We start from the raw sequence: 26,039 nt of genomic DNA on the forward strand, positions 1-26,039 counted from the left end.
CCTATTCCGTGGCATTACAACAGATGGAGCTGCTTTCACTTGAGGTAATCAGCTATTTGGACATATATCAGAAATCACATTACGCTGTACTTATTTTATCTGTATGTATCGCATGACAAAATTATGACTGAAAGGTCATATGCCCAACACATGCCATCTGCCAGGCTAGTCAAAACAGGTGGAACCCTGCCAGTTGTTCTGGCCTAAATCAAAATACATTTGAATTCAACAAAAATCTTATTGGATTTAATTTAAGTCTATTAACAGGTCAACTAGCCAGGTCTGTGGTTCCTAGCTTAACTAATGTGGCTACAGACATGCTTCATTAAGCTCTGTCGCATTTGAACTCTTCAACAGTGTTTCTATAATTATGCAGAGACACATAGACACTGAAAAAGATTCAGAGAGAGAGAGAGAAAGAGAGAGGGGAGAGATGCAGAGAGGGGGAGAGACAGAGAAAGACTCAGAGAGAGAGAGAAAGAGAGAGGGGAGAGATGCAGAGAGGGGGAGAGACACAGAGAAAGTGAAAGGCGGCTCACATTCGTTTGTGTCCACAGACTCTCTCCTCTGGGCTCGAGGATCCTGCCAGCTGGTGGTCTTTGAGTGGTGACTGAAAGAGAGAGAGAACATCCTCCTCAAAATCACAATAGCAACGATCACGTCAACGCATTGGAAATAGACAGAGGGCTTCTTTTCACAAAACGTCTTGAACAGCGATCGAGCACTTTAGTGGTCAGGCTCACTCTACGTAGTAAGGCTCTCCTGTTTCACTGAAGGCCACTTCCCAGTTCTCGGACATCACCGCCTGCAACCTGCTGCTGCTGCTGCCTCCGTTCTCCATGGCACAGCCATCCCCCCCACTGGAGCCCCTGGGGGAGGATAGAGGGGCTGGAGGAGCACCCCTGATGCCCGCAGAGCCCCCTGAAACAGATGAGGAGAGGGAAAGAGACCAATCATGTCTGGTGAATAGAGTCATCATCTGAGGATGGGTTATTGGAAAAGGTTGCTGAAAAATAAATCTATGAATCGTGTCATATCATCCTTAACAGTTATGAGTGCTGACTAATCTGAGATTGGAGCTAGCCTGGAATCTCCTCTAAATCTGAAAAAAACTGCTTTGTAATTAGAAAATATAGAAATAGATGGATCTCTGACCTCAGCCAACAGGGGGCAGATCCTACTCTTTCCTGCCCAGTCGAAGTGAGGCTGAGGCATGCATCCTACACTGACAGCTGGGTGAAAATAAGCATCTTTTCCCTGACTGCCCTTGTTTCTGTCCTCTATATTGTTGGTTCTCTCTCGGATAAGAGGAGGAGGAGGGAGAGGTTGTGCTCCACTGCACATGCAGTGTTGCACAGTCCAACGCCCCCCTGCCCAGACTCACAGATGACTCAGCAAAGGTCAGGACCATGGACAGCTCACTGCCACGAGCCTCTATGTTTACCCTCCCTGCCTCAGCCTTCCCTGGCCCTGCCATCCCTCCCTCCCTCCCCGCCCGCCCTCCCTCCCTCCCTGCCCTCTCTGTGTCTCTGCCTGCCTCCCTGCCTGGCTCTCCCTCTGCATCTGGACAGCAGGCTGACCCCTCCCTGGAGGAAATCAGTAAATCGATGAGGCCACAGTCACACTAAATCTGGAGCATACTAATCATGCTAATGATTGATTCATTGGGGTATCAAAGTCTGAAGCTACAGACTGAGGGACTATGGAGTCTCCAGATCCTGGCCAGCACTACCACTACTGGAAGATAAGTTATTCAGTCAAACATTTTGGATTAAAAAAAAACTAAAGGGTACTGCTATAGTCCCCGTTCCTCCTACAGTCTAACTACGTTACTGAGTTGGACCAGTACAATCCTATCACTCCTAGTCTACAAATTGCCTCTGCCAAATGCACTATGAACGTGGTATAAACTCGGTCACCCATGTGGTCTTACGCAGCAGTCTATCTGAGGGACACCTGCCTGCCAGGCCGCAGTCCTCTTCGCTGTCGTCCCCCTCGTCTGCAGCCTTCTCCAGGTTGCTGAGGGACTTGCTGCGCGTGCGGAACTTCCTGAGCAGATTGCGGTGCTCCTGGTAGGTGATGGGGGGGCTCTCTGGGCCGATGTGCACCGGCCGGGGGGTGCCGTAGTAGTTCCCTGAGAGACCACCAGACCCCGGGAGAGAGGGTGGGGGGGTTAGGAACAAATCTAAATCCATGTGTGCCTTCTGCATTTCCAATATACTGTATTCACTTCCTTTTTTTGTACAGCAACATTGCGTGGCAGCAATACCAAACCGAAGAGCTGCTCAGAAAATGTGGGAGTGAATCTAGTCTAGAGGGCAGGGATCGAAACAGAACCCATGGCACATGGCAAGCATATTTCCACCAGGCGTCTCTGTTGAAAACAAACACATCAGCAGCCCGTGTAGATTATCTCTCACCATGGGGATCTGCAAAGTCTATTCTTTTTTTACTCAAGTCTATCCATCTGTTTCTGGAAGCAAAACAAATCCCTTCCCTCTCCCTGCTGCCGTGGAGAGCAGTGCTGGGTGAAACATTAGGCTGCTGAACCTCATCAAGGTTACAGTAGCAGCCACCAGCCTGGTCCTGCTCTGAAGCTCTGCCCCTGCTCCCCCTGATTGCTTTGCAGTAGCAGGGCGTCCATCAATGTCACACGCAAGGCAAGGTGAAGATGACATTTATTGCGCCCGTTAAATTCTTATGAATTATGGATGCAAATCTGCAGTAGTCTTTTAATCAGAGCAAGAGATCCAACCCTCAGCTGGGGGGCGGAGTCTGGGGTGAGAGGGGGGGCCTATCCTACGCCTGATGTCATTAACGTGCAGAAATGCTTAGTAAAGCTTCCTGGGAGATGGTGTTTCTACGCTGTCGTTTCTCAGTGTCTCAGTGCCATATCCATAAGCTAGCCGGAGGCGGATACATTTATTTTACGTTATTGTTGTTCAGGATAATCAGTTGCCATGTCGCACCATTAGTTGTTCAACCACTTTGTAGACCTTGGAGATAGCACATACAATGGATGGTGTCTTTTCAGGGTTGAGGCTGTGTTTCGCAGTACAGGTCAGTGGACTTGAAAGCTCAGGTGGATGATATGACAGGAAGCTCTCCTCACCTTTGAACTTGCCGCTCTCCAGCAGAGCTCCTGACTCCTCCAGGGCAAAGAACTCCTCGATGGAGACAAAGTTGTAGTCCACCCCAGAGATCTCCCCGTCCCTTGGCGGTCTGGTTGTGCCTGAAGCGGGAGGGCGGGGTGGAAGTGGGGGTGAGGTAGGGTGCCAACAGGGAATAACACATTACCGTACATCTGTGGACCAGATCACAACTAACTCCCATTCCCTTCAGTCTACATCTGAGACAGTGACTTCTCCAGAGTTTAGAACAAAGATGTCAGGTAAGATCGTATGATACAACACATAGCAAAGGGCCATGATAAACAAAACAATCTTGACCTTGAATTTTACAAATTATTTTACAAACAAATGACACCTACCGCAAACAAAGGTCATATCTCCTTCCCTGTGGACCACATATCATGGCTGAGAGCCATGGTGGGGAGTCATGCCCAGTTACTCTATAAAACCTATGATTAATGGACTGCTCTCTCAAGAGCAGAACTCCCAGCCACAATGGCATCCACACACACACACACACACACACACACACACACACACACACACAGAGAGACACACACACAGATTCCCCCTCTGAAACACACAGACCTAGACAGACTACAAATCTCCCAGCCCCTTCTCTCGTATAAGTCTGTTCATACGCCTCCATTAGTGGGAGATGAGCAGATCTCTAATTGAACATGTGATAGCAAATCATCCGATAGTCTTTGACGGCAGTGCCATTCTTCGTCAGTCCTCAGGCCACTCTCTCTAATGCTGATTCTGAGGGAGGCAGGGCCTCATTACCCATACTGCCTCCTCACAGATATATATGACATGTCAGCAGGTGACAGGCTGGCTTATTGACATCTTTCTCCCTGCTGCTCCCCGCAGGCACAACACACACACGCGCGGAAGGCTTCCACTGGGAGAGCAGAGATAGTGGCAATTACACAGGGCTCCTTCTCAACACGAAGGGAGAGCTGCCAGTCAAGATGGCTGTGTGGATGGACAGACACGATCCCTACTGTAGGCAGAACGGCCTGACAACACTGAGGGCCACAGCCATTTTGTATGAGCCACTGCTTTGTGTCTGATCTCTGAGTCATTCAAAACACAATGAGACAACTCCATCCTTCAGCGGTCACAGTCCCCACTGTTGACATTGAGTCATGTCATGCAGAGACATGTCCACAGACTCACACACTGATGATGGGGATTTTACAAACATAGGTCATGATGTTCTGTTCTCCAGGAACACAGAGCCGTAAACTGATGACGTGTTCTATCTATGTGAACGGTATGTGGATGTGTGGTGGAACGTGTGGTGGAATGGGCCTTTAGATAGAAGTCTCCTCATCCTCTGGCACAGACATAAACACATCAGCTTTTCATTTAATTATGTCTCTGAATAATTTATGAATGCCTTTGCCTAATTCTTTTAAGTATTTCAATTTTTCATGTCTTGTCATCGTGTGAGAGCTTTTAGAAACTGGGTGTCTTGCCAACATTAGCAGAGTACATTGTCTGTTTAAAAACATGAGGGGATTTCAGGTTTATCCCAACTCTCCCATGACAGATGCATTCATTATTACCAACTTCAGTGTTTTAGGATCCCAACACACAATTCATAATCTCCGACAAAGAAACAAAAAGTAGTTTCGTAAATTACTGTAAATAAATATCACTGGTCTACATATTACATTTCAAACCTAATGTTGGTGAAAATATCAGTCTTTTGATGTTGTTCATATCCATCCGTCAAGACAACATTCATTTATTGTTACTTTGTAAACAACATAGCGATGCATTGGTACTGTCCAAGCATTAAGACTGGGTTATATTCATGTAGATTTCCCCCTGCTTTTGTCCCTAAGACCTTAATCAGATTGATTACAGTACATTCAGTGATTCTACGTTTGTAAAGTAAATATCAAATTCTAGTCAAGAGCGCTCTAAGTAGTGTATCAGAGGAACGTACAGTAGGTCCTGAAGAGGGCCACACTGAGCCACTGTTGAACTCCTCAGCTTCAAGTTCCTGATTTATCCACCATGGCTGCTTCCTCCCGGCAAAACAACAAAACAAAACAAAAAAGCAAAATAGTCTTCACCTTTTTGGGGGATAAATGGATTTCTTTTTCATTGATGACCACACTTTTGTCTAGCTTGCTAGCATATTCACAATGTGGTGCTGAATTAGGATGTAATGGATTCCACGTATTGTCGGGATAAAGAGTTAGTCTGCTAGTAAAGAGAACGGCAGGAAAGCTGCAGCATCTGACTGAGACATCTGACTGAGACATCTGACTGAGACATCTGACTGAGACATCTGACTGAGACATCTCCAGCAGATCAGAGGATTATGCAGCTGGGGGCAGAGCTTGCCTCACTGTCACTCCAACTTAGAGGAATTCACTGAGCAACAGGAAGTTGTGTCATGACGACTGGGTTTCGCAGCACTAGTAGGGAACAGGCTCGTGCAGACATGGCGGAGGATCACTTAATCTGCCAGCACACAGCTTATTTATAGTGCCGATGCAGGAACCTCTGCCAGACTAAAGATCACAATGCTCTGTGGCGCTATGCCATCAGCCCTCCTATCTAATTACCAAATGGATGGATGAAAGTATTACTGCACACTGGGGAAATATACCCACTATCAGCAACTAATAGAGGATGTGAGTGTCAGTGTGTGAGAGTGTGAGCACGTATGTGTGTGCCTGGTTGAGTGGCAGTGTTTATGGTGCGTCACAACTGAGACCAAATGTTTTCCATCCTGGCCTCATCTTGGAGTAGTGACCTGTGTCAGGAGGGTGGGGTTGGGGTGGGTGAGGTGGCATGGTGGCAGACTGCTCCAAATGACCTACTTCCTGATGAGATTAACACCACAGTGCCACTGTCTAGACTAGGTCTGGGCTGGCCCAGACTAGACCATGCCAGATACTCCATGACAGCAGAATAATACAGCCACGGTGCATGTCCTCCCCCTGCCCTCATACACACACACACACACAATCCTCTTGTGGCCAAATAATGCCCTCCGATAGAGGGTTATGACAGCATAACATATTATATACAGATAAATCATTGATTTTGAATCAATGATTTGATTCATCATTGATTACTGAACATGATCATTGAACGCAAGTTGACAACCCTTTTTAATAGGGGGTGATAGCCAGTAAACAAAAACAAGGGAAGTTAAGAGAGTTAATTTAAACTGGAGGCAGTATTTCCAGACAGAGCCAAAGTTGGAAGGTCAGGAGAGAGGATGAGAAGTGACAACACTTTCACCCAGGATAAAAGCAACAGGGTGCGCATTCAAACAGTTGCCATGGAAATGGTAATGAAAACTCTTTGAGGTGCTTTCTCTCACCTCAACCTGCACTGGGTGACAAAGCTGAGGCGAATGATGTGAGAGTTTTGTTAAGTCAACACATATACCAGCTGAATATACTAACACACAGAGGTGTCAGGGTGAGCTTCCAGGGCTCTGCTGGAGCAGCAATCAACACCAGAGTACTCTCCTGGAAGCCGTCGCATCTTTCCTCCAAGATCATGAACAAACTCCACTTAGTCAACAAAATGAAGATAGAACAGATGGATACTGCAGCATGTACGATACTGGTCGTAGAATTTCAGATGTATTTGCCTTAAAGTGCCTAGTACTAGATCTATAGGTGACAGCAGAACCTAGACTAATACTAGGTGACATCAGCACTTACAGGGAACTGCTCGGAGGTAGAGGTTCTCCCGAATCACCTGCTGCAGCTGGCTGTCCATGGAGCCAGGAGTGAAGCACTTGCTCAAATACAACCTGAGATCCCGGCACAGCGTAGAGCCTGGGATGGATGTGGGGAGGGGGAGAGAAAAAGAGAGGGAAAAAGAGCGGGTTAGAGAGAGAAAAGGAAAGAGAGGGGGGGATATTTTGAGTTAGAAAAATGTCATGCAAATTCCCCAGTCGTATATCTACAAGCAATATTAATTTGTCTAAAAGGTGTTTATGGCACATCAACCACAGAAACTGACAAGCCATGCAAACATTCATGTTTCTAATCAGACGTGATTTACCACCTTCCCCTACCCACTTTTTAATGAGGCATTTCCCTGCCCCTCATGCACAGCATGGAACACGGAGGAGGTGTGCACAAACTCCTATGTTGGGGCTGTCACAGCGAGGCAGGGCCACAGGCAGACCATCTCCCTCCCCTCTCTCTCTGATCTATTCATTTCATCTCAAGTGCTTTATGGTCTCTGATGACAGGTCACTTGCAGTTATAGATGGCTTGAGAGCATCTCCAGCTTGTCGCTCTGACGGACGAGCACCCACCCGGCTCTGACCCTCCCGTCTGCAGACCCCCCCCCCCCCCACACACACACACACATCCCCCCCGCCAACTCCCCTGACCCCCCCAACCTGCTGTTCCACTGGCTCAGCCTCGGCTGGGCCCCAGAGCAGATTGGATTTGCTGCAATATTAAAAGCGCCTCTGTAATAAAACTTTATTAGCAAGGCCGGTCATCCACACACACGTACCTGTCAACATATGGCAAGTGCTAAGGGGGAGAAAACGCCTGACCTACAGCCTTCTGGCTGAAATAGTGGTCTTTTGTTCCCAATATGAAACAGCTGCCAAGCCACATCCCAAATGAATAAAAAAGAAAAGCTGACTCTGGTATCACTAATGCGGCGCTGCACATTAATGATATGGAATGCTGGCACAGTTGACTTTTTTAATGAAAAATGCTTTCATGAAAGCAAAAGATCAACATCTTTGAAATCCTCAGTGCATCATATGTAACATGCCACAGACAGTATGTGCTTTCATCTGTCCCTCAAAGTTATCAAAGCTAGCCGAGTAGTGGCCATTCGAAACACAAGGAATATTGACTGGACCTAATCATCAGAAGCATGGCATATCGCTGATAGGATCAGCAACGTCTAGTTTTTGGACAGCCTTCCTCGACTCTCTCTGAGGGCTTGTAAGGTGGACTTCTGTTTAGAAGGAGGAGCAAGAAGAGGAGGAAGAGTAGGAGGAGAAGGGCCAATACAGCAGCAGAGAGCAGATCATCCATCACTGTCTAGACTACATGCAGTCAGAGTATCCAGGGAGGGCCGGTCAGGCCCCAGAATGATAATGGATCCTGCAGTGGCAAAGGGACTAGGAGTAAAGCCCCCCATTTACACTCCTGTTGGCCATTTAGCCATCAATCTAGCCAGCAAGGCCATGGGGAGCCGTGGTCAGGTGACACGCTGGTGACATATTGCTCTGTTCAGACCTAACAAAGACATCCGTCACCCCCACCCCCCTCTATAAATACCAAGGCCCCTCGAGGGTGACAGACAACTGTATCGCCACATCCCTGGCCTGATGCCTGTCACATGTCATCGGGAATCTGAACCCCTTCCTCCCACATATCGACCAGTGCCGATTGCAGCCATTGATGCCCCTGATTGACTAATGGAACGGAGCAGGTCCTCAACAGCGAGCTGTAGATCTGCTGGATCTTCCAGTGTCAATGACTACTTAGCATCAAGTTAAGAACCACTAGAACAGTATGTATGGATACATATCCATGTATGGAACATCATTCTTTTAGTGGCCAGATGGAGGTGTGGCCAGCTTCACTGGATATTTTTTGTGGGTTTCTGAATTTAACATGTGCAACGGATGTCTTTAATTATTAAGTAACTCTAACATTTGTGTTTACGCATGCTGATTACTGAATGCTGACAACATTCAGAATGTTCTCTGGACAGAGGAGTGAGGAGGGAGACAGTCCTACCTGGGGAGACAGTCTTGACGCGAACAGGATGGGCACAGGAGTTGAGGACACCACGGACATCTCCCAGCGTCATTCCTAGCACAGGTGTTCCTCCAATCTCTAGGATGACATTGCCAACTGTGAGCCCTCCCCCAGGAGCGGAGGTGACAAATGGGAACTCTCCATAGTCAGCCCCACCTCCGACGGCCACACCCAGGTCCCCAGAGGAGCCCAGCAGAGGGACGAAGGTCTCCAGCACCTTGGAGCGCCAGTGCAGCTTCTTCACCGCTGCCTTAGACATGGTAAATGAACTGAGGGAGAGAGAGAGAGAGAGAGAGAGAGAGAGAGAGAGAGAGAGAGAGAGAGAGAGAGAGAGAGAGAGAGAGAGAGAGAGAGAGAGAGACCGATAGTGTGAAACAGAGAAACGCAGAGCAGGATGTCACTGATATGACCTTATTAGGGTGTCACTTTAAGACTTCAGGCAAACAATTCGATGGCACTTAACAATGGAGTCAACAGCAACAAAAAAAAGTAATGCGTTGACAAAATGTGAAAATACAATTATTATGATAAAAAAGGCAAACTGCCGAAGGAACATTATTACATTTTGAAGCACCTGCATATCAGCTAGAAAGATGTGGAAACTGTGTGTGTTATGCAAACACAGGTGAGGGCTGTCAAGTGAGGGTTGAACTGAAATCAACAAACTGTCAAACAAGATTGTTTGGTCATACTGTTTGCTGAGACAAAACTTGTCTTATGGTTCTACTTAGACTATTGTATTAGTATAAACACGCAGCCTGGATGGAGGTAGCCACAGATTGACATTTATCTCAGAATCTCATGGGAACATGTATTGGTATAGACATCCCTCATTTAATACAAAAGAAAATAATGGACCCATTGCAATATGTTAGATAAACCACTGTGAGAACAAGATTCCCATACATAAACACTTGCCTTTGTATACTCTATGGACAGAAACACAAATAATAGACCCCTATGAAATGATCATGTTTTTATAATATGTTCTCATGTGCTGATCCTCCGGCTGGTTTAACATCTGCTTGGAAAACGTGCAATTAAATTCTAATGCAAGTTGTAAATCACCAATAAGATATGTAAATATATAGTCAAAAGGCTCAACGTTCTCAAATAAGGGATTTCATGGCTTGAATTCAAGTTGGGAGTTCAGCCACAGACCAACTATCCGAACTGCAAACTTTTGGGCCACATAGATATGTTGGGTTATGCTGCTTTGAAAGAAGGGTGGGTGTTCCTGTGTAGGCTGACAGTATTAGAGCAGCACTGTCACCTTGGCACAACAGGACAGGAACTGCCCTGGCACAGAGACAGATCGCTAACACAACAGTGTGTGGGAGAACCTGGCACACTGTACAAACAGTTTATATAAGACAATAACACTACCAATCTAAATGTATCATTAATTGTATCCATATCCTTCAATAGCAAATGGCAACATAGTTATCCCTGCCTGTGGCAGTAGCTCCAACATTCTGTGAGATTGTGACTTGAGGTTGAGGACAGCAGGGCAGGGGGAGCGAGTGCAGCAGGGGATCCCCTCAGGCCCAAAGGACCCTGCCATCTCCCAGCCACCTCCCCAACCACCTCCCCAGCCACCTCTCAACCCCCCCAGCCATCTAATAAACCACTTCCTCAGCCAGCCAGCCACGTCCCCAGCCACCCAGCCACATCTCCAGCCACTAGCCCAACCAGCGGCCCAGCAGGCCTAACGAGGCTGTTTAAAACAGCGTAAGGAGGACACAGTTAATTTCTTCCACTCGACTGACGGAGCAGCTGATGGGTCATGTATCCTCCTTTGTCTCTTCTTCCCTGGTGGCTTCACAGCTGACAGAGGAAGAGGGTCTCTGGTTTACTGGGAGCAGCGACTGACAGATGGAGAAGGGGGGAGGAAGGGGAAAATGCAAGGAGGAAGCAGAGGGAGAGACAGTGGGAGAGAGAGAAACAGGTGTAGACTGGAAGAAAACGAGGGGTAGAAAGAGACAAAGAAAAGGAGATAAGGGAGGAGGTTGCGGAGGGTGAGAGATGGAGTCCACAGCCTGGGGTTGGCAGTGGAGTTGCCAGTTTGACCTTGCAGGGCTCCAGCCTCCAGCTCAGGCGACATGAGTCAGTGCCTGTAACAGCCAGTCTGTCTAAACTCTGGAGATTCCATCATGTTATCCAAACAGTACGTTGGTGCTCGCTGCATCGTCACTCAGTCTTTTGTGTCGCATGGTGAGACCTGCAGCTACTAGGTCTACCTCCTGAAATTCATCAATTTCTTCACCTAAACATTGACATCTCATTTAAACGCAAACAACAAACATACAGAGCATTTTTATAACATTCATCTCTGAAGAAATATAAGAATTTGACACGTGCAGTCTTCATCACACAGAGAGCATTACCGACTGCATTGAGTTGTATAATATTACAATAAGCTTCCAGGCAAATAGTCTAAAGAATTTGTCTTCTGAGAATCACATCTATAGATGCTTAAAATGCTATAAATACACCAGCAGATTTGACCCTGTGGTATTATCCCTTCCTGTTCTCCTACGTTATGTGGCTTTGGCTGTGGTCTAAATGCAATAGACAGCCCACTGTGGAGATCATGGCTGTGTTTCTGACCTCATGTGTCTTTTCATGAGCAGTGGTCTGTTGGGTCTGCAGAGGCTGGGACTCCAGCAGTGTGTGTGGAGTGTATGCAAACAAGCACGCACACGTACACACTGACACGTTGAACAAGTGAGACATGGCCTTTTCTAGTCACCAATACTAATGGTAAGTCTTTCAACATTTTAACGGCCCCTGTGCTCTCAACTGGTTGCATATGCTTATGTGGCAAAACAAGATCTGCTTTCTAAAGCCCACCTCAGCAACTTGAGAAAATCCAAACTGATGCAAATGGAGACAGCAGCGTAAGAAAATACCCTGTCTAAGTCTCATATTACAAATTCATAACAAGCACTTCTGATTAAAGGAAGCACATGGACGAGGAGAACACCGTACCAATTCAAGGATATCTAACCCTATAAAAAGCCTGTATTGAAATCGCTGACCTTGGGTCGGGAAAGAGCTGACCAACACATATCCTGTTTCAAAGACTTCCTCTTTCCCAGCGATCTGTTTAGTCTCTCCACCTTGCCATCCTGGCTTTCCAGCGTTATTTCATACCAGCGCAATCTGACAAGGGGAGAAGCTCCACACACTCCCTTGAGAAGCTCATCTTAGAGGTCAATATTTATTTCCACGCTCCATTCTTTTATTTCCAGCTGATGCTGGAAGCCACGTAGTGAGGGACAGCAGGGGAAGGAAACAGCTGGGACATTCTGTCTTTATTTCTCTTTGTAGCATGATGCCCTTTAGCTCCTAGCAACATTCATGCATATGCTTTTTTTTTGGATACTAAAACACCACATGATGCTTTTGATTTGTTTTCTGCCATAGCACACATCTAACACTTGAAAGATTTAATTCTAATATTAAACCAAACAGAGTCAACATCCTCATCATCCCCATGACTTTTTAATTGTCATTGTACAAAGATAAGCAACTAACTTCCCAGGAGAAAACAGTGTAATATGTCATGATTATCCCACATAAGAAAGAACATGGGAGGGCACTAATCTTCAAAGACATTCAAGGAATGGGATGTAAGCAAAAACGCAGCAATTAGGACAGTGTGTAATTGTATTCTGCAGCTAAGCGTCTCCTGCAGGGCAGTGGAATAATAGTGGGGCTGGACAGATTCATCAGAAGAGAAAGAGACCAAGGGACAGCAGTTAGCCAAGCACCATTTAAATCAGCACATGTTCAACAAGGAAAAAACATCAAAACTTCTAGGCTGCCTGTCGCTATATCTCACATTAGCATGTGGCTGGTGTCCCCTCCTGTGTGGCTAGCCCACTCCCAGCTCTGTGGTGAACCTCCAGCATGTCCTACTCAGACTGCATGGCGTCAGGTCTGCTGAGTATCTGAGTGTTCCTCTTGTCAATCAAGCTGCCGTCTCTCATCCACATCACTGTGCCCTCACTGGTGTGGAGCTCTCTTTGACATGATCAGTTCTGACCTCAGAAACTTTCCTATGGCCTTGTGAGGAAGGGAAACTTCCTCAAACTCCACGCAGTTGAGACAACACACGTTGCACTATGCCTGTTAAATAACTCAAACTCAAACAGATGAGATTACGACGATCTGCTCGGTTTTGAATACTTTTCAGGGTTAGTTGCTTGAACAGCGGCAAGAGCATCCATAGTCTGTTTCAATACATTCACAGTCAATCTGATATTTCATAAGCTCAGGTGCATCCTAGTAAGTGAATTGGATGACTGTATCAGTCACAGTATTTATGCAAAAAGCCATGACATGGATCAGAGAGATAATACCATGAGCCCAGCCACACCACATATTCCCTCTGGGCTCTGAGCCCGTCCCTCCATTCGAACCTGTATTAGACTCAGTTCTAAATCACACACCATCCTGCCCTGAGTTGTGCTGGAGGTCAGCCAAGCAAAGCATCTGAAATAATAATTGACCTAAAATTCTTTGTAAACAGACAGAAAATGCAAATGAGGGTTCTCCTAGCGCTCATTGTTTCACCTTATTCAGCAGCTTTCTTCTGAACTCTGCCTCTGAATATTTACACAAAATGCTCAACGATTGCACGGTGTGTTCAAACTCCCCGCTGCTCACTCACTTTTAAATCTAGGGCACGAGAGTGCTCAACACAAAACAGACTGCAGTGGCAGATTTAAAAATAAAAGATTAAATGCTTGTTGGATGAAAAACACAAAATAACTCCCTGTCATACCCACGCTATGAGGCAGGGAGGTACACGCACAAACACACACAACCTGTGGCACACTTAAATCCATTGTTTGATGCAATTCTGACCATTGAAATTCAACCAAAAATCTGTTAGTCCATAAATCCATAGAAGTGTACGCATCACTACTTATACAAGCCTTTTGTGACCTGCTGACAATGTCAGACGGAGTATAACGCTGGAGAGGAGAGAGATATGACCCCAAAACAAGATACACACATACACACACACAAAGCTGCCGTATCGCCATCTTACTGAAGCCAATATGAAATCGATAAGTTAAATCTCAGAGGAACAAGGTCATACAGGAGACAGGAAGATTGTTTTGACAGGTGTTGTTTTGTTCAGCAACTCAGTACTACTCGACTTTTTGGAGTGCAGCAACAACAGTTCAAAATCTGTCAGGAAGCAAGAAAGACCCTTTACACTGAGACAAGACAGCTCTCATCAGGCAGAGATAACAGTTTAATTAAAAGAGTCAGAGAGGCATTTTAGCTCCTTAACAAGGATAATGGATGTGAACAGTCAGTGAGAAGTGAGGAGAAAACTGAGAGGAAATGAGAAAGAAGGGGTTGTGGAACGACAAAGCAGTTTGAAGGAGTGCTGGGATAAGAGTTGTGTGTCTGTTTAACCTGTGTGTTTTGTGAGGTCACATAGTGGTAACCCGATCATGAGTTAGTGTGTGTACGTGTAGTGGGTGTGTCTGTGTTAGTTTGTGTGTGTTTTTGTGTATGGGATACTGCTGATTCAGTAGGGGTGGATGAAGGTGACCCTGGCTCGCTCCCACCGGCTCCATCACCACCTGATATTGATCCCAGTTTTCCAACTCAGTTCTGACTCAAGGATAGCATGCTCTTCAGAGCCTTCTTGACATTTTTGAAATATTGCTGTGCAACTGTTATTTCACACGTTGTTATTGATTAATCATTACATTGATTGGCAGAATCTATTTTAGACCTATTCAACTGCTCACTTAGCGAACACTCAGAACACTATTACGAGTATTTAATACAAATTATTTAAATAAATTATATGATTTAATATTTAAAATAATTAAAATCCTAAAACGTAGATACTAGTTATTTGTCAAATGTATTTCCCAGACCAAACATGGTCTGCAAACCTAATGATGACTTAGAATTCATGGGGCTACAACCAGAGAATTCTAATGTAAGAGCCGAGAGCAAAGGTTTAGTCCACAGATGGGGGAGTGTCTGTGTAGTCCTGCCCTGTCAAGGGTAAACTGCCACACACACACCCCCTCCCCCTAACCACACCTTCAAATGTCCACATGAATATGCATGAATGTGAAGGACACAATGTGTACATAATTAGATCATCAACAACTCCCTGGTGACATGCATTAAAATTACAGGAGAGGATTTTCTTCATCCTATTTTCATATTAGCGTGGTTTAAAGAAAAACTGTAAATTGATAGGTTACATTTCCATTTTGATTAGATTGCTTCTGAAGGATGGAAACTTGACAGTAGGGAAATTGCACACAAGTACTTAAAAATCTCAGTCCCAAATAGGTCAACCCTGGGGGTGTAGTAGGAGACAAGCTGGGGAGCCAGAAACACCTGCAGGGACCCAGGAAAATACTAACATCCAAGTCTTAAAGCAGACATCTTTAATAGCACCACATGTCTCTCCTCTTCCACTTAATTAATGATTCATAATAACAGTATAACCTTGACTGCTCCCAGAGCCCAGAGCAACGTACACTTTAAAGTCAGGGTCACACATCCATCACTTCAAAACAAGCTCCTTTACACTAGCCGGGACACACCCTGCAAACCCACACTGACAGAAAGATTTGTGCACACCCACACACAAAACCATATACTGTTTACCTACTTTTCTCAGACCGTTATCCTGATTCCTTAATAATGAATGTAAGAAAATAGCAAAGCAGTTTCTAAGAACACACAAACACACTCATGGTGCACAGTTTGTGTGATGCCAAGTACCTGAATAAGGTCTTGAATTAGTTTGAATTAGGCAAACACTAGTCATTGACAAATGGTTTGACCATTCCATAGTTTGACAGACATGACGATTAAACATGGAATGATAACCTTGGGATGTTTGCATTAAGATGGGTTTAAGGGAAGTAATACAAACCAATCTATAATAACTGAACAATCATTGAAGAAAACATTAGTTAGCCTATCATAACAAACCCAACTTCATGACCTAAAACTTGCAGGTGAACTCTTATCAGTGATGGATCTTTATCAGCATCATCCCCTCCCTCATTCTGTCTCACAAGCATACATTCTCTCACACACGTATTCACACGGTCGCAATATTATAGGAAACATACTGACCTGCCTTGTCGCTGACATACACACATTCTTTTCAAGCAGTTCAGCCTTTCAAAGAGAAGCCGTTTAAACGCGTCTATATACATTGACCCGAATAAAATATTTCTAAATTGCTGCGAGATAACCTAAACTCTCGTTTTTAAATGGCCTGAGTATTGTAGTTATTGCTATTTGAAATAAGCCAATTTACTGACAACAAAGCGTAATAGTCTACTTTATGTAGAGAAACTCAGACGATGTGCACGCCAGAAGAGTATTTGGACTGTAGTGGCGAGGATGCTCTACTCTATATCTAAGCACGAGACCCGTGATGATCAGGGAGCGAAAAAAACAGTAGGGCAAAAGAAAAGCAAATCTGACAGCGTTTGCATTACAAATTCAGAGCTTTTAAAACTTAGGGTATAGACCGCAGACAAGCAGGATAAATAAGTTAAAACTTCTGATACGATGTATAGGGAATAAGTAATAGGCTAAATGTGGACAAAGTAGGCTAAGGCTTTTGATAACACATTTTACAAATGCTCACCTTCATAGCCTACCTGTTTTCATCTCGGTATTGTCCTTAATTTGAATCTTCTCGAATCGATCATTTTTGTTTACAGAAAATGAAACAGATTGAATATAGGCACTGAACCCCATTGAAAGGAGGCACCCGCGGCGACAGTATTGATTTTAACTGGCAGTGTCATTGAACTGCAGATGCTGTGTTTAGACGGTTCGCAAGTGCAATAGTCATACCTTGGGGTGGCTGCACAATGACAGTGCAAGACTTCAGAATTTAGAATAATTAGACTATTGCCTTGTTCTTCGTAACAAAAGCTGTAAAGAAATAAGGCGAATGAGTGTCTGGAAAGGTGCATGAAAGGAGGAAGTGAACGTAAGGGAAAAGAACCGCCCCCTGTGAAGTTGCCTCTTTCAAAACACCTGCCGCGTGTTGGTGCGCTATTCCTACACCCGAGGAATTATGGCCCAAATCTTGGCAAACTTTCTTAGCTGCATAAACGCACGGGGTCCTCGCTGAAACCGTTAAGTCAACAGTTTCCATAAATAAAAAATGCCTACGACTTATGTTTTCCGACTTTTTATATATGTAACAAAACATAATCTTAAACAGCACAATAAAAAAACTAAACAATGCCTACCCCCCCACTCAGTTTGACCTGTGATTAGAATGTAATTACAAACAGGTTAGGGCGTTTCAGTGCTGCCCAAATAGGACACCTGAACAAATTTAACTGAATCCAAAGGCACGGGATGAAAAAAAATCCAAAGACAATCACATTTCGTGCATAAACTACGACAAATAAAAAGAAAATCTAAATTTCAAAACAAAAGTTTGCTGGATTATGTCCACTATCATATGTTTTGTGCCCCGCGATTGGTTCGCCCCCCCCCCCCAAAAAAAACCTAATAAATAAATACATTACCATTATAATAAACTATTTTTGTTTAGGTCCCCCAAACCCTAGGGCAAGACCTGCCCATTATACTTTAGTAGGGCTACTTTACAACAGCCTTTAGAAAGGGAGGGCCAATGCATATGCTGAAAATACCGCTGAAATTTGTCCTGTGTAAACTGGACGTCATTAAATCCACGTTTCAACCGATTGAAACGTGACATTTATTTTGAAGGGTTATCAGCGCGAAATTGTCGTGGATATTGTGCTATCCGCTGGGAAACTGAGTTTCTTGTTTGGGAAAAATGGCTCTCTCCTCCTCCAGAAAACTACAGAAACCAAAACTTGCTCTTCCTCTCCGCTGTTTTTGCAAAACAAACATGGCGTCTTGCGGGGACGAATACAACGTCGGCATCTCCCAGGACCAAGAAGAAAAGAAAGCGGCAGCAGTATCGTTTGGTTTTAACAAAACTGTTAGTAAATTCAAATCCAACCGTGAAGGTCCCATCAAAGAAGATGAGCGAGATTATTTAACCGGAGTTGATGGGAAAGAATTGCTCAGGTATGCGACCCAGTTAGGCTAACCAAGTTAGCATTTGCTAACTTCAGCAGCAATTTTATGATGCAACTGTAGTAGATCTGCTGTAGTCTGTAAGAAATGTATAGTCTCGTTAGTTTGGCTAGCAAAGTTAAGTCCGTTGTGTAAACGTTTTCTGTCTGCTTATGTGTCGGCACAGTACCAAGCCTCAGAAGAAACCAAAGGAGCTCATTATCCCCCTGATACAGAAGAACCGATGGTGCAGGCCAGACAGAGGGGCTGATGGAGACGAAACTAAACCTCAGACGAATGTTTCCCAGGAATCGAATTCGGTGGAATCTCAAGCCATCAAAGAAATTATTGAAGGTGTGTCTGTGAGGCTCTCTACAGTGTATATAGCTCGTTAATGATGTGTGTGTGTGTATAGCGTGAGTACCACCCTGTTTAATAGACCACACAATGTGCACACAAAACATTTATTTTGGGCTAGATTAGAACCCACGTTTAACATCACCTACAATTCAGATTCTCAGAGACAGTTGGAGCAGTGGCAGAATGGCTCACAGGCAGACCCAAACCTCACGATCCCCCTGCTGATGCAAAACCAAGCTCCTCAGGGCTTCGAGGACGGTGACCGGGTAAAGGTGGATCTGCGACCAGAATCTGTAAGTCTAAAGAGTTGAACAGAGTAATGCTCTGGGCTCACATGGTTTATGCAACATAGGATATCATCAGCCAGATTTCATTGAACATGTTTAAAGGTTGGTTAAATGGAGGATTTACAATGTTAACATGAACATTTGCCACATTGTAGATGTATCAGTAAGACTAAAACATTACTGTAGTAAGGGGCTAACATCGGATTATGTTAAATGTGGCCCCCCTGCAACCAACCAAGTTGTGCAGTCCTTGGAGAAATCAGATTTTCCCATTGTACAAGATGGCCCTCTCTTTCCCTTGCCCCAGATAAAGCTGAGTCCCAACTTGTTCTCCCTCTTAGAACACCACCCGACTTCTCATCACTGTCATGTTTTTTCAACAAACATGGACTTTGTACAAGTTGTATGGATAACTTACACGGACCAAACAAAAATTGATACTTCTAGTAGCAGGCTTGTTTTGTATGTGGCAGAATTGTTTTGCAGTTCATAAGGCATACTATGTTTGACTTTACTCTGCTAAGAGAATGTGTCGCTGATGTTAGTCCACAGAGGCAGACTATGATAGTGTTCCTGTTGAGGCATATGGACTAGCCATGCTGAAGGGGATGGGGTGGAAGGCAGGAGAAGGCATTGGACGGACATTTAAACAGTGAGTACTCTCTCCCCCTTGTGTTCTTACTTTCTCTCTCACACCATTCCAAAAAGCTTGTCGCTGTCTCATTCAGCTTTGAAATTGTAATTGACTACTAGAGTCATAATGACACATGGCTGGCATTAATGTATCTTTTGTAGTAACGTTTGGTTTATCAATATACATGTTGTATAGAAATGTTTGTGACATATGATTTTAGTTTTGTAGATTTGACACATTTACAAATCTACAAGGACCTTAAAATATACAGATTACAGAAATGTCAGTAATAACATGAGATCATTTTTTCTTTCTTTTTTTCCTCTAAAAGTGCGATAAAAAACAAATGGTAGCATTAATGCTGTGTTACTACGATAGGCTCTCTTTCGTTCATTTTTCAGCCATCTGTTGGCTCTGTATTTGGAAGTCCAGTAATGTTGGGTTCTATAGTTATCCTCTCACACCACATCCTCCCTCTCTCTCATGTCCTACGTATTGATTGGATGCTGTCCCCTCCCCTTTAAGAGATGTGAAGCCTATAGAGAACCAGCTGCGACCCAAGGGTCTGGGTCTGGGGGCAGACCGCTCTGCTGTGAAAGACCTGGAACCCAGTGGGCCCAGACGGCTCCCCAAACCAGGCGAGGAGCAGGGGAAAGAAGAGACCCTTGTACTGGGGCCTGGAGGCTTTGTGTTGGTAGAGAGTGGAGCACATAAAGACTTGTATGGCAAGGTGAGCTGTGTGGGCCTCTTTGTCTATGTATAATATCTGTGCTTTTTTATGTAGTTAGGAATTAATTGTTATTATTTTATTTGTATTTTTACATAAAAAAGGTTTACACCTGCCTTACTGCACTTCAATTTCAGATAGAAGGAGTAGATCCAGACAATGCACGAGTGGTGGTGAAGCTTGCTATTGGCAGCAAGACTGTCACAATTAGTCAGTATGGACTAAAGCTGGTTGATCGGAAAGAATATGAAAAATACAGCAAAGACCTCAGTAAGTGTTGTAATGCTACTGCAGCATAACCCTGCTCCCTGGACATTTCCAAAGAGGGAAGGGCAACGGCCTGTTGTTGAAGGATGTGCTGAGTTGAGCTGGTCTCTCCTTTAGCTCAATGACATTTGAGCCTCTGTGTGGGAAATGGGCCATTTCTACTCAAAACAGTCAAACAGTCACTGCTTTTTTTATGAGTAAACAGAGGTTACCTGACTAGATTGGATTCACAATGATCATTTCACTATACAAAGGCCTGTGTGTAGATCCATTAAAGGTGTTGCTTTTCTACAATATTAGTGGTATTACAAAGAAATAGATACATTACTTAGGAGACACTACAAGAATGTCTGAGGCTGGCACTTTGTAACTCCCAATATTGTATATGTAACAGGTCGCATCAGCAGAGCCCACAAAGAGAAGGAGAAGGTAAAAGAGAGAGAGAAAGAAAAAGAACAGCAGAGGCAGACGGAGAAGGACAGGAGGAGCGATGACAGAGAGGAGACGGGGAAATACCGGGATGAAGGGAAGGATCAGAGGAAAAGAAAACACCAGGAATCAAGTCACAATAGGTATGCACTGCAATATCATGCAACAAAATAGCTGTTGAAGCCATAAGTAGCAGCTCACCTCAGCTGAGCTTATGGTATATTTGGTCAGAAAAGACACCGGTGTGGTATGCTTGGGATTTGTAATGGAATTGAAAAAGTGTTGTTAGCTGAAAAGGTTTCCGTCATTCACCTTCATTTTGGGGGTCTTTCTCAGAGAAAAGCCACCTCTGAAGGAAGCGCGACGGCCCCCTGCTGCCCCCTCATGGCTTCAGAGAGACCTGAAAGTACGCTTTGTAGACAAGACCTTCAAGGGGGGCCGCTACTACAACTCCAAGGTACTAACAATGCTGACTGACACCATAGTACTCAAATATTTTATCCTTCTTAATGACCAGGGTTTTTGGATATGCTAGAATGCATCAGCATAATCTATTGATACCTTTGAAACAACACCTAGTTCTGGATTGTGACTTGAATTCATGTATATTATTTATGAAGTAATTTATATGTTGGGGCTTTGGTTTCACAGACCGTTGGTATTATTTAAAATATGTAATTATTTTCTTGTAGATGCGAGTGGAGGATGTGTTGACGCCCAACACCTGCGTGTGTCGTACTGAGGAGGGGAGACTCCTCGATGGTGAGGCGCCAGGCTTCCCTCACTGCTGTTACCTTAGAACTCAAACTAGATCCTGTTATTGGATGGAATGTCCATTTCTGTAGTTACTTCCGTGACTTCTCACAGATCTATCATCTGTCTTCCACAGATGTGAAACAGGGAATGTTGGAGACCATTGTGCCAAAGCGTGACTCTGAAGCCATCATGGTCGTACTAGGTGAACAAAGGGGCCAGGTTAGTAAAGGTTGAAATGAAAATGTACTGTATATGTTAGGGTTGACGCATCTGTGTTCATGTTGTCAAAGGCTGTTAATACATCTCTGTTCCACTCTGTGTCAGGTGGGCCGTATCCTTCAGAGAGACAGGGACAGGTGCAAGGCCATGGTTCAGCTGGACAGGTATGAGGAGAAGGTCTTCACCCTGGACTATGACTCCATCTGCCACTACCTTGGAGAAGGGGATCACTAACAACTTCCTGATCCCAAGCCTTCACCAGCCCACATCCTCCCCATGTCTGTATAGGCTCCCGGTATATTATCTTATGCTGATGAAATCCTACAAATGACTAATGTAACTTGCTGTATTGTACCTTTTGTAATAAAATCATGTCATGCATATGTCACAAATGTGGTACATTTATTAAGTGAAGACATTTTATGAGATCATAACACAGGGCAATACAAAAAACCAAGTGATATTTACAAAATATACCGATGAGGAGCATGAAACAGGGATTTTGCATTTATACATTGAAGTCTATTACTTTTTAAGACAGAAAAAAAAACAAGGGAGCAACAATGATCTGATTCCCTAGTTTCCTTTGACCTGTGGTCACTCTTTGGGTGGCTTATGCTCTGCGTTTGCTCTGAGCACAGCTCCAGGGCTAGGGTAGGGCCGCTGCTGGAACAGTGGGCCTGCTGCGGTGGTATCTGCACCAGTCTTGGCCTCATTCCTCTTGGGCAACCCAGTGGACCAGTTCCCTCTGTACAGAAGAAAGTTCATCTCTATTAATAAAAGGCAGATCAAATGGTGTTCATTGTAATTGTATTGTCAGAATAACATTACAAAGGGAGGCAAAAACAGACCTGGGAGCATCAGAATAAGAACTTGGATCCATGGGGTCCATCTCATCATCCTTCCTCCCTGAAAGACGAATGTTTACCGGTGATGATACAGTTAAACTTCATTGAGCATATTTCCAGTTTGGAATGAGAATTTGAGTAGTGTTATGCTTTGGGTAAAAGATTACCTCGTTTGTTCTTGCTGTAGGGGGCAACATCTTCTCTCCTCTGCATCCGTCTGTCTCTTTCCCTTACATCGTCTCTCTCACGCTCCCTCTCTCGGTCTCGTTCCCTCTCTCGCTCCCTCTCTCTATCTAGCTTCTCAAACTGTCTCTCCACTCTGTCATCTCCCCCCTCGGCTGAAAAATAGAATGTAATGTTCAAAAATTCAACCTCTCATGTGGAATGAAATGGATTGTGCAAACGGTTGCCTATTCAATGTAAAACCGGACCCAGCCGTGAGACATTCATGGTCGATTTTGCGATAAGTATGAAGGGATCCTCACCCCTCATTTTCTTGGCCGCTTTGGTTATCACAGATGAGGAGTCGTTTGGAGACAGCCAGGCAACAAGGTCTGTCTCCACATTCCAGTAGTAAGGTAGACCACTGATGATTACAAAATATACCATGTGTGAGGGTGAAAAAATTTTTCTCTCAAAGGTGTCTGTTGACTAGGAACAAAGGACCGTCTGTGAGGATGGCGAATGACTGGATGGAGACCACTTACCAGATAGGGTCAAAAACTTTGTACCAGTTTGGAGGCAAATTCTCCACTCTAGTGGCTTCATAATCGACATTGTTGTCATCATAATCCTCAGCAATGATCTCCTCATCCCCCTCTAAAGGAAATATAGTCAACAGAAACGTCACAAAGTCTGTTGGTAAACGAGTTAAGTATTTTAAGACTGCAGTATCTTAAAGTATTGCTGGCAACTTACCTTGGTCTGAGTGCTTCAGAATCCCTCTCTTGGCGAGGCGAGCGAGTAACGCTGGAGGCAGAGGCATATTGTCTCTTGTAAGATAAATTTAATTATCATAGAAAGATACAAATCATCAACGTGCCTGATCGCCTTGGGGCGTGTGATAAATATATAACTTGAATTTTAACTTATTTGTTTGAAACTTCAATTGCCCATATATTCGTTGTGATCTACACAACCACCACAGGAAACAGCTACTATAGCGCACTTTGATTACGTCAGTAAGTCTTGGGGTCGGTGGAGTGTTCGAAAGGATCAATGTGAAGCAGAAATGCGCAGTCAAATATTTTATTTCTGTTTTAATTGTTTATTCATGGATTTCAGTAATCTATACACGTCATATTTTATACTAAGAATACAAGCCTAAATAAAAAATATATTTACCACACATGTCTTTGTCCCGGGGAATTGCAAGCGGTTCATGTTTAAGTCGCGCTTGGACATGAACCATTGTGGGTCAAAAGCATTAGGGAAACAAACATGGAGGAGTATGCCCGGGAACCTTGGTAAAGTGCATTTCTACAGATTAGCTGGTTTGAAAGAATTCTTACATTGCTTTATTTATGTATTATTTCGGCAGAAATTATATGGGCATGTTCTCTTTGATAGTTACGATTTTCAGTAGAAGAAAGTAAAATCTTTAAATTGAGGTTTGAATTTAGGATGACTGACAGTAGCAAAAGATAGGGAGGTCATGTAGCCTAACCTCTTTATATTTCATGAATTACGATATTGTGATATATCATGTTCAATATGGCATTAATTGGTGTTTGTAAGTTTTAATTTTCGTTAATGTATTTTTACTTCACTCCAGCGTTAGAAATTTAACTGTGTAGGTTACTATGTGCATCTTACCTCACATTAAACAACTTTGTCTAACATCTTCTATTCTTTCTTATCTTATACATGGATAAGCCCCTGGAGGATAGTTGATGATTGTGGAGGAGCATTTACCATGGGAGCCACTGGTGGCGGGGTGTTCCAATCAATCAAGGGGTTTCGCAATGCTCCTGTGGTGAGTTCAGCATTGAGAAGCCAATGGTAGTTTGCACTCCTAAGTATAATAGATAGGTCACATTATTCTAATTATGCAAAAAAAATGTCTTCTCAGGGTGTTCGTCACAGATTGAAAGGTAGTGCCAATGCGGTGAGAGTACGTGCTCCACAAATTGGTGGTAGGTAGACTGAGGTGGCAACTATATGAGACTGAGTTTGGGTGTCTCACAACTATTTGTTGATAACAACAGGGGTCTTTATTCAGCTAATCAGCAGAACCATTTCTCTGCCTTTTCTTGTTACGCTTTTACAGGTAGTTTCGCTATCTGGGGTGGTCTTTTTTCGACTATTGACTGTGGGCTGGTTCGTCTGCGAGGGAAAGAGGACCCCTGGAACTCAATAACAAGTGGAGCAATGACTGGTGCAGTCCTGGCTGCACGTAGTGAGTGAAATGGGACAACATGTTATAATATACCATACCTAGTATCCTTAATCATCTGAAACCATTCCGTGCTTACAGTCCCAAAAACTGTTTTTAATCCTGATTCAGTGGTGCTACATTGCAGCCATATCTCCTCAGGTGGTCCTTTGGCCATGATGGGCTCTGCCATGATGGGGGGCATTCTCCTGGCATTGATAGAAGGCTTTGGCATCCTCCTCACCAGATACACCGCACAGCAGTTTCAGAATCGTAAGTTGCACACAGTCGTAGCATTCCACAAAATGCTGTACAGTAAGAACGTTTTAAGTGTATCTCTTATGTTTCTGGTCCAGCAAGCCCTTTCATGGAAGACCCCAACCAACTTCCCCCTAAAGATGGCAGTCAGCAGCAAGGGAGCAAGGGGACTGGCCAGTTTCAATAGTTTGCTATACCAGGGCTCGTAGGCCAAGGGAAGAAAAAGTGGACCCCAAGTCCTTTTCATGGTTTATATTAGCATTTATCAAAATGTATCAGGGTCGAAGTTTTGTGAATTATAGGTTATTGTATGTATGTTTATTTATTTATTTATCTGTATGTGTATGTACATGCATCATGTTTTAATTGATTGTGCTCAGTGAAATTAAGGAAAAAGGGACTGCTTTTGTGAAGTGCTGGAATTGTGGAATAACTGTTGAATTTATGTGGTCAGCATACATAAGGAGACAGGCCTACTGAAAATGTAGAAAAAATATATATAACGGATGAAATGTATGAAATCAAATGAAAATCAGGTCTGTCTTTTTTCATGTATGTGTTCAACAGTGAGGACACCTGCATCTCAAACATTCCTTTAGGCAACTTTTCTACCCAATTAATCACATTATAAATCAATGTATTGTGTGCACAAATCAAGTATTTTCGTTTGGGAAATATTGATGGCCGAAGCTATTCATTAATAATTATAACGTTTTAATATTTTCCACTATCTAGGCACTTTATGGCAAAGAAGCACTTTAAGACATCCTCTCCGTTCACTAAATTGAAACGTATGCGAGCGAGACGGATGACATTTGAACGTTTTTGTAATGCAGAGCGTGTTTGAATTGACAAAAATAAAGATTCTAAATGACTTGG

At 44.0% G+C, this 26,039-nt stretch overlaps 4 protein-coding genes across 11 annotated transcripts in view; 2 read left to right on the forward strand and 2 right to left on the reverse strand.

Moving 5' to 3' along the window:
* LOC124480471 (membrane-associated guanylate kinase, WW and PDZ domain-containing protein 3) overlaps positions 1-17,000 on the reverse strand; it is a 28,662-nt gene extending 11,662 nt beyond the window's left edge. For 2 of the 7 annotated variants that reach the window (XM_047039818.1, XM_047039817.1), the window contains exons 1-7: positions 16,793-17,000; positions 8,897-9,186; positions 6,836-6,952; positions 3,113-3,232; positions 1,934-2,134; positions 744-921; positions 540-610 (exon numbers count right to left, since the gene is read on the reverse strand). In XM_047039818.1, the coding sequence (XP_046895774.1) occupies positions 540-610; positions 744-921; positions 1,934-2,134; positions 3,113-3,232; positions 6,836-6,952; positions 8,897-9,186; positions 16,793-16,914 (1,099 nt within the window). In that variant the 5' untranslated portion in view covers positions 16,915-17,000. Of the gene's footprint in view, positions 1-539; positions 611-743; positions 922-1,933; positions 2,135-3,112; positions 3,233-6,835; positions 6,953-8,896; positions 9,187-16,057; positions 16,324-16,580 lie in introns of those variants that run through there. The other 5 variants (XM_047039819.1, XM_047039823.1, XM_047039824.1 and 2 more) reach the window with 5 other exon arrangements.
* An 802-nt stretch (positions 17,001-17,802) lies between these two features.
* Positions 17,803-22,068, forward strand: gpkow (G patch domain and KOW motifs). Its single transcript, XM_047040877.1, has 11 exons — positions 17,803-18,013; positions 18,189-18,355; positions 18,515-18,654; positions 19,194-19,300; positions 19,808-20,012; positions 20,147-20,279; positions 20,671-20,848; positions 21,042-21,162; positions 21,398-21,467; positions 21,595-21,680; positions 21,786-22,068. Exons 1-11 carry the CDS (start codon positions 17,832-17,834, stop codon positions 21,912-21,914), a joined length of 1,518 nt encoding a protein of 505 aa, XP_046896833.1. The 5' UTR covers positions 17,803-17,831; the 3' UTR covers positions 21,915-22,068.
* Positions 22,060-23,711, reverse strand: pqbp1 (polyglutamine binding protein 1). The gene is made up of 6 exons (XM_047040878.1): positions 23,447-23,711; positions 23,236-23,347; positions 23,014-23,114; positions 22,696-22,866; positions 22,532-22,589; positions 22,060-22,428 (listed from the first exon to the last, which is right to left on the reverse strand). Exons 1-6 carry the CDS (start codon positions 23,511-23,513, stop codon positions 22,278-22,280), a joined length of 660 nt encoding a protein of 219 aa, XP_046896834.1. The 5' UTR covers positions 23,514-23,711; the 3' UTR covers positions 22,060-22,277.
* Positions 23,712-23,739: 28 nt separating this feature from the next.
* timm17b (translocase of inner mitochondrial membrane 17 homolog B (yeast)) lies at positions 23,740-26,034 on the forward strand. Of its 2 annotated transcripts, none has more exons than XM_047040193.1 (6): positions 23,740-23,994; positions 24,404-24,503; positions 24,600-24,663; positions 24,798-24,926; positions 25,035-25,175; positions 25,259-26,034. In XM_047040193.1, the coding sequence occupies exons 1-6, from the start codon at positions 23,969-23,971 to the stop codon at positions 25,345-25,347; spliced, it is 549 nt and encodes a 182-aa protein (XP_046896149.1). In that variant the 5' UTR covers positions 23,740-23,968; the 3' UTR covers positions 25,348-26,034. The 2 variants fall into 2 exon arrangements, with proteins under 2 accessions (XP_046896149.1, XP_046896150.1); XM_047040194.1 differs by having other exon boundaries at positions 23,745-23,994; positions 25,065-25,175.
* Positions 26,035-26,039: the final 5 nt, after the last annotated feature.

The sequence above is a fragment of the Hypomesus transpacificus genome, chromosome 18 (assembly GCF_021917145.1).
Source record: "Hypomesus transpacificus isolate Combined female chromosome 18, fHypTra1, whole genome shotgun sequence".
NCBI classification, from domain to species: Eukaryota; Metazoa; Chordata; class Actinopteri; order Osmeriformes; family Osmeridae; genus Hypomesus; species Hypomesus transpacificus.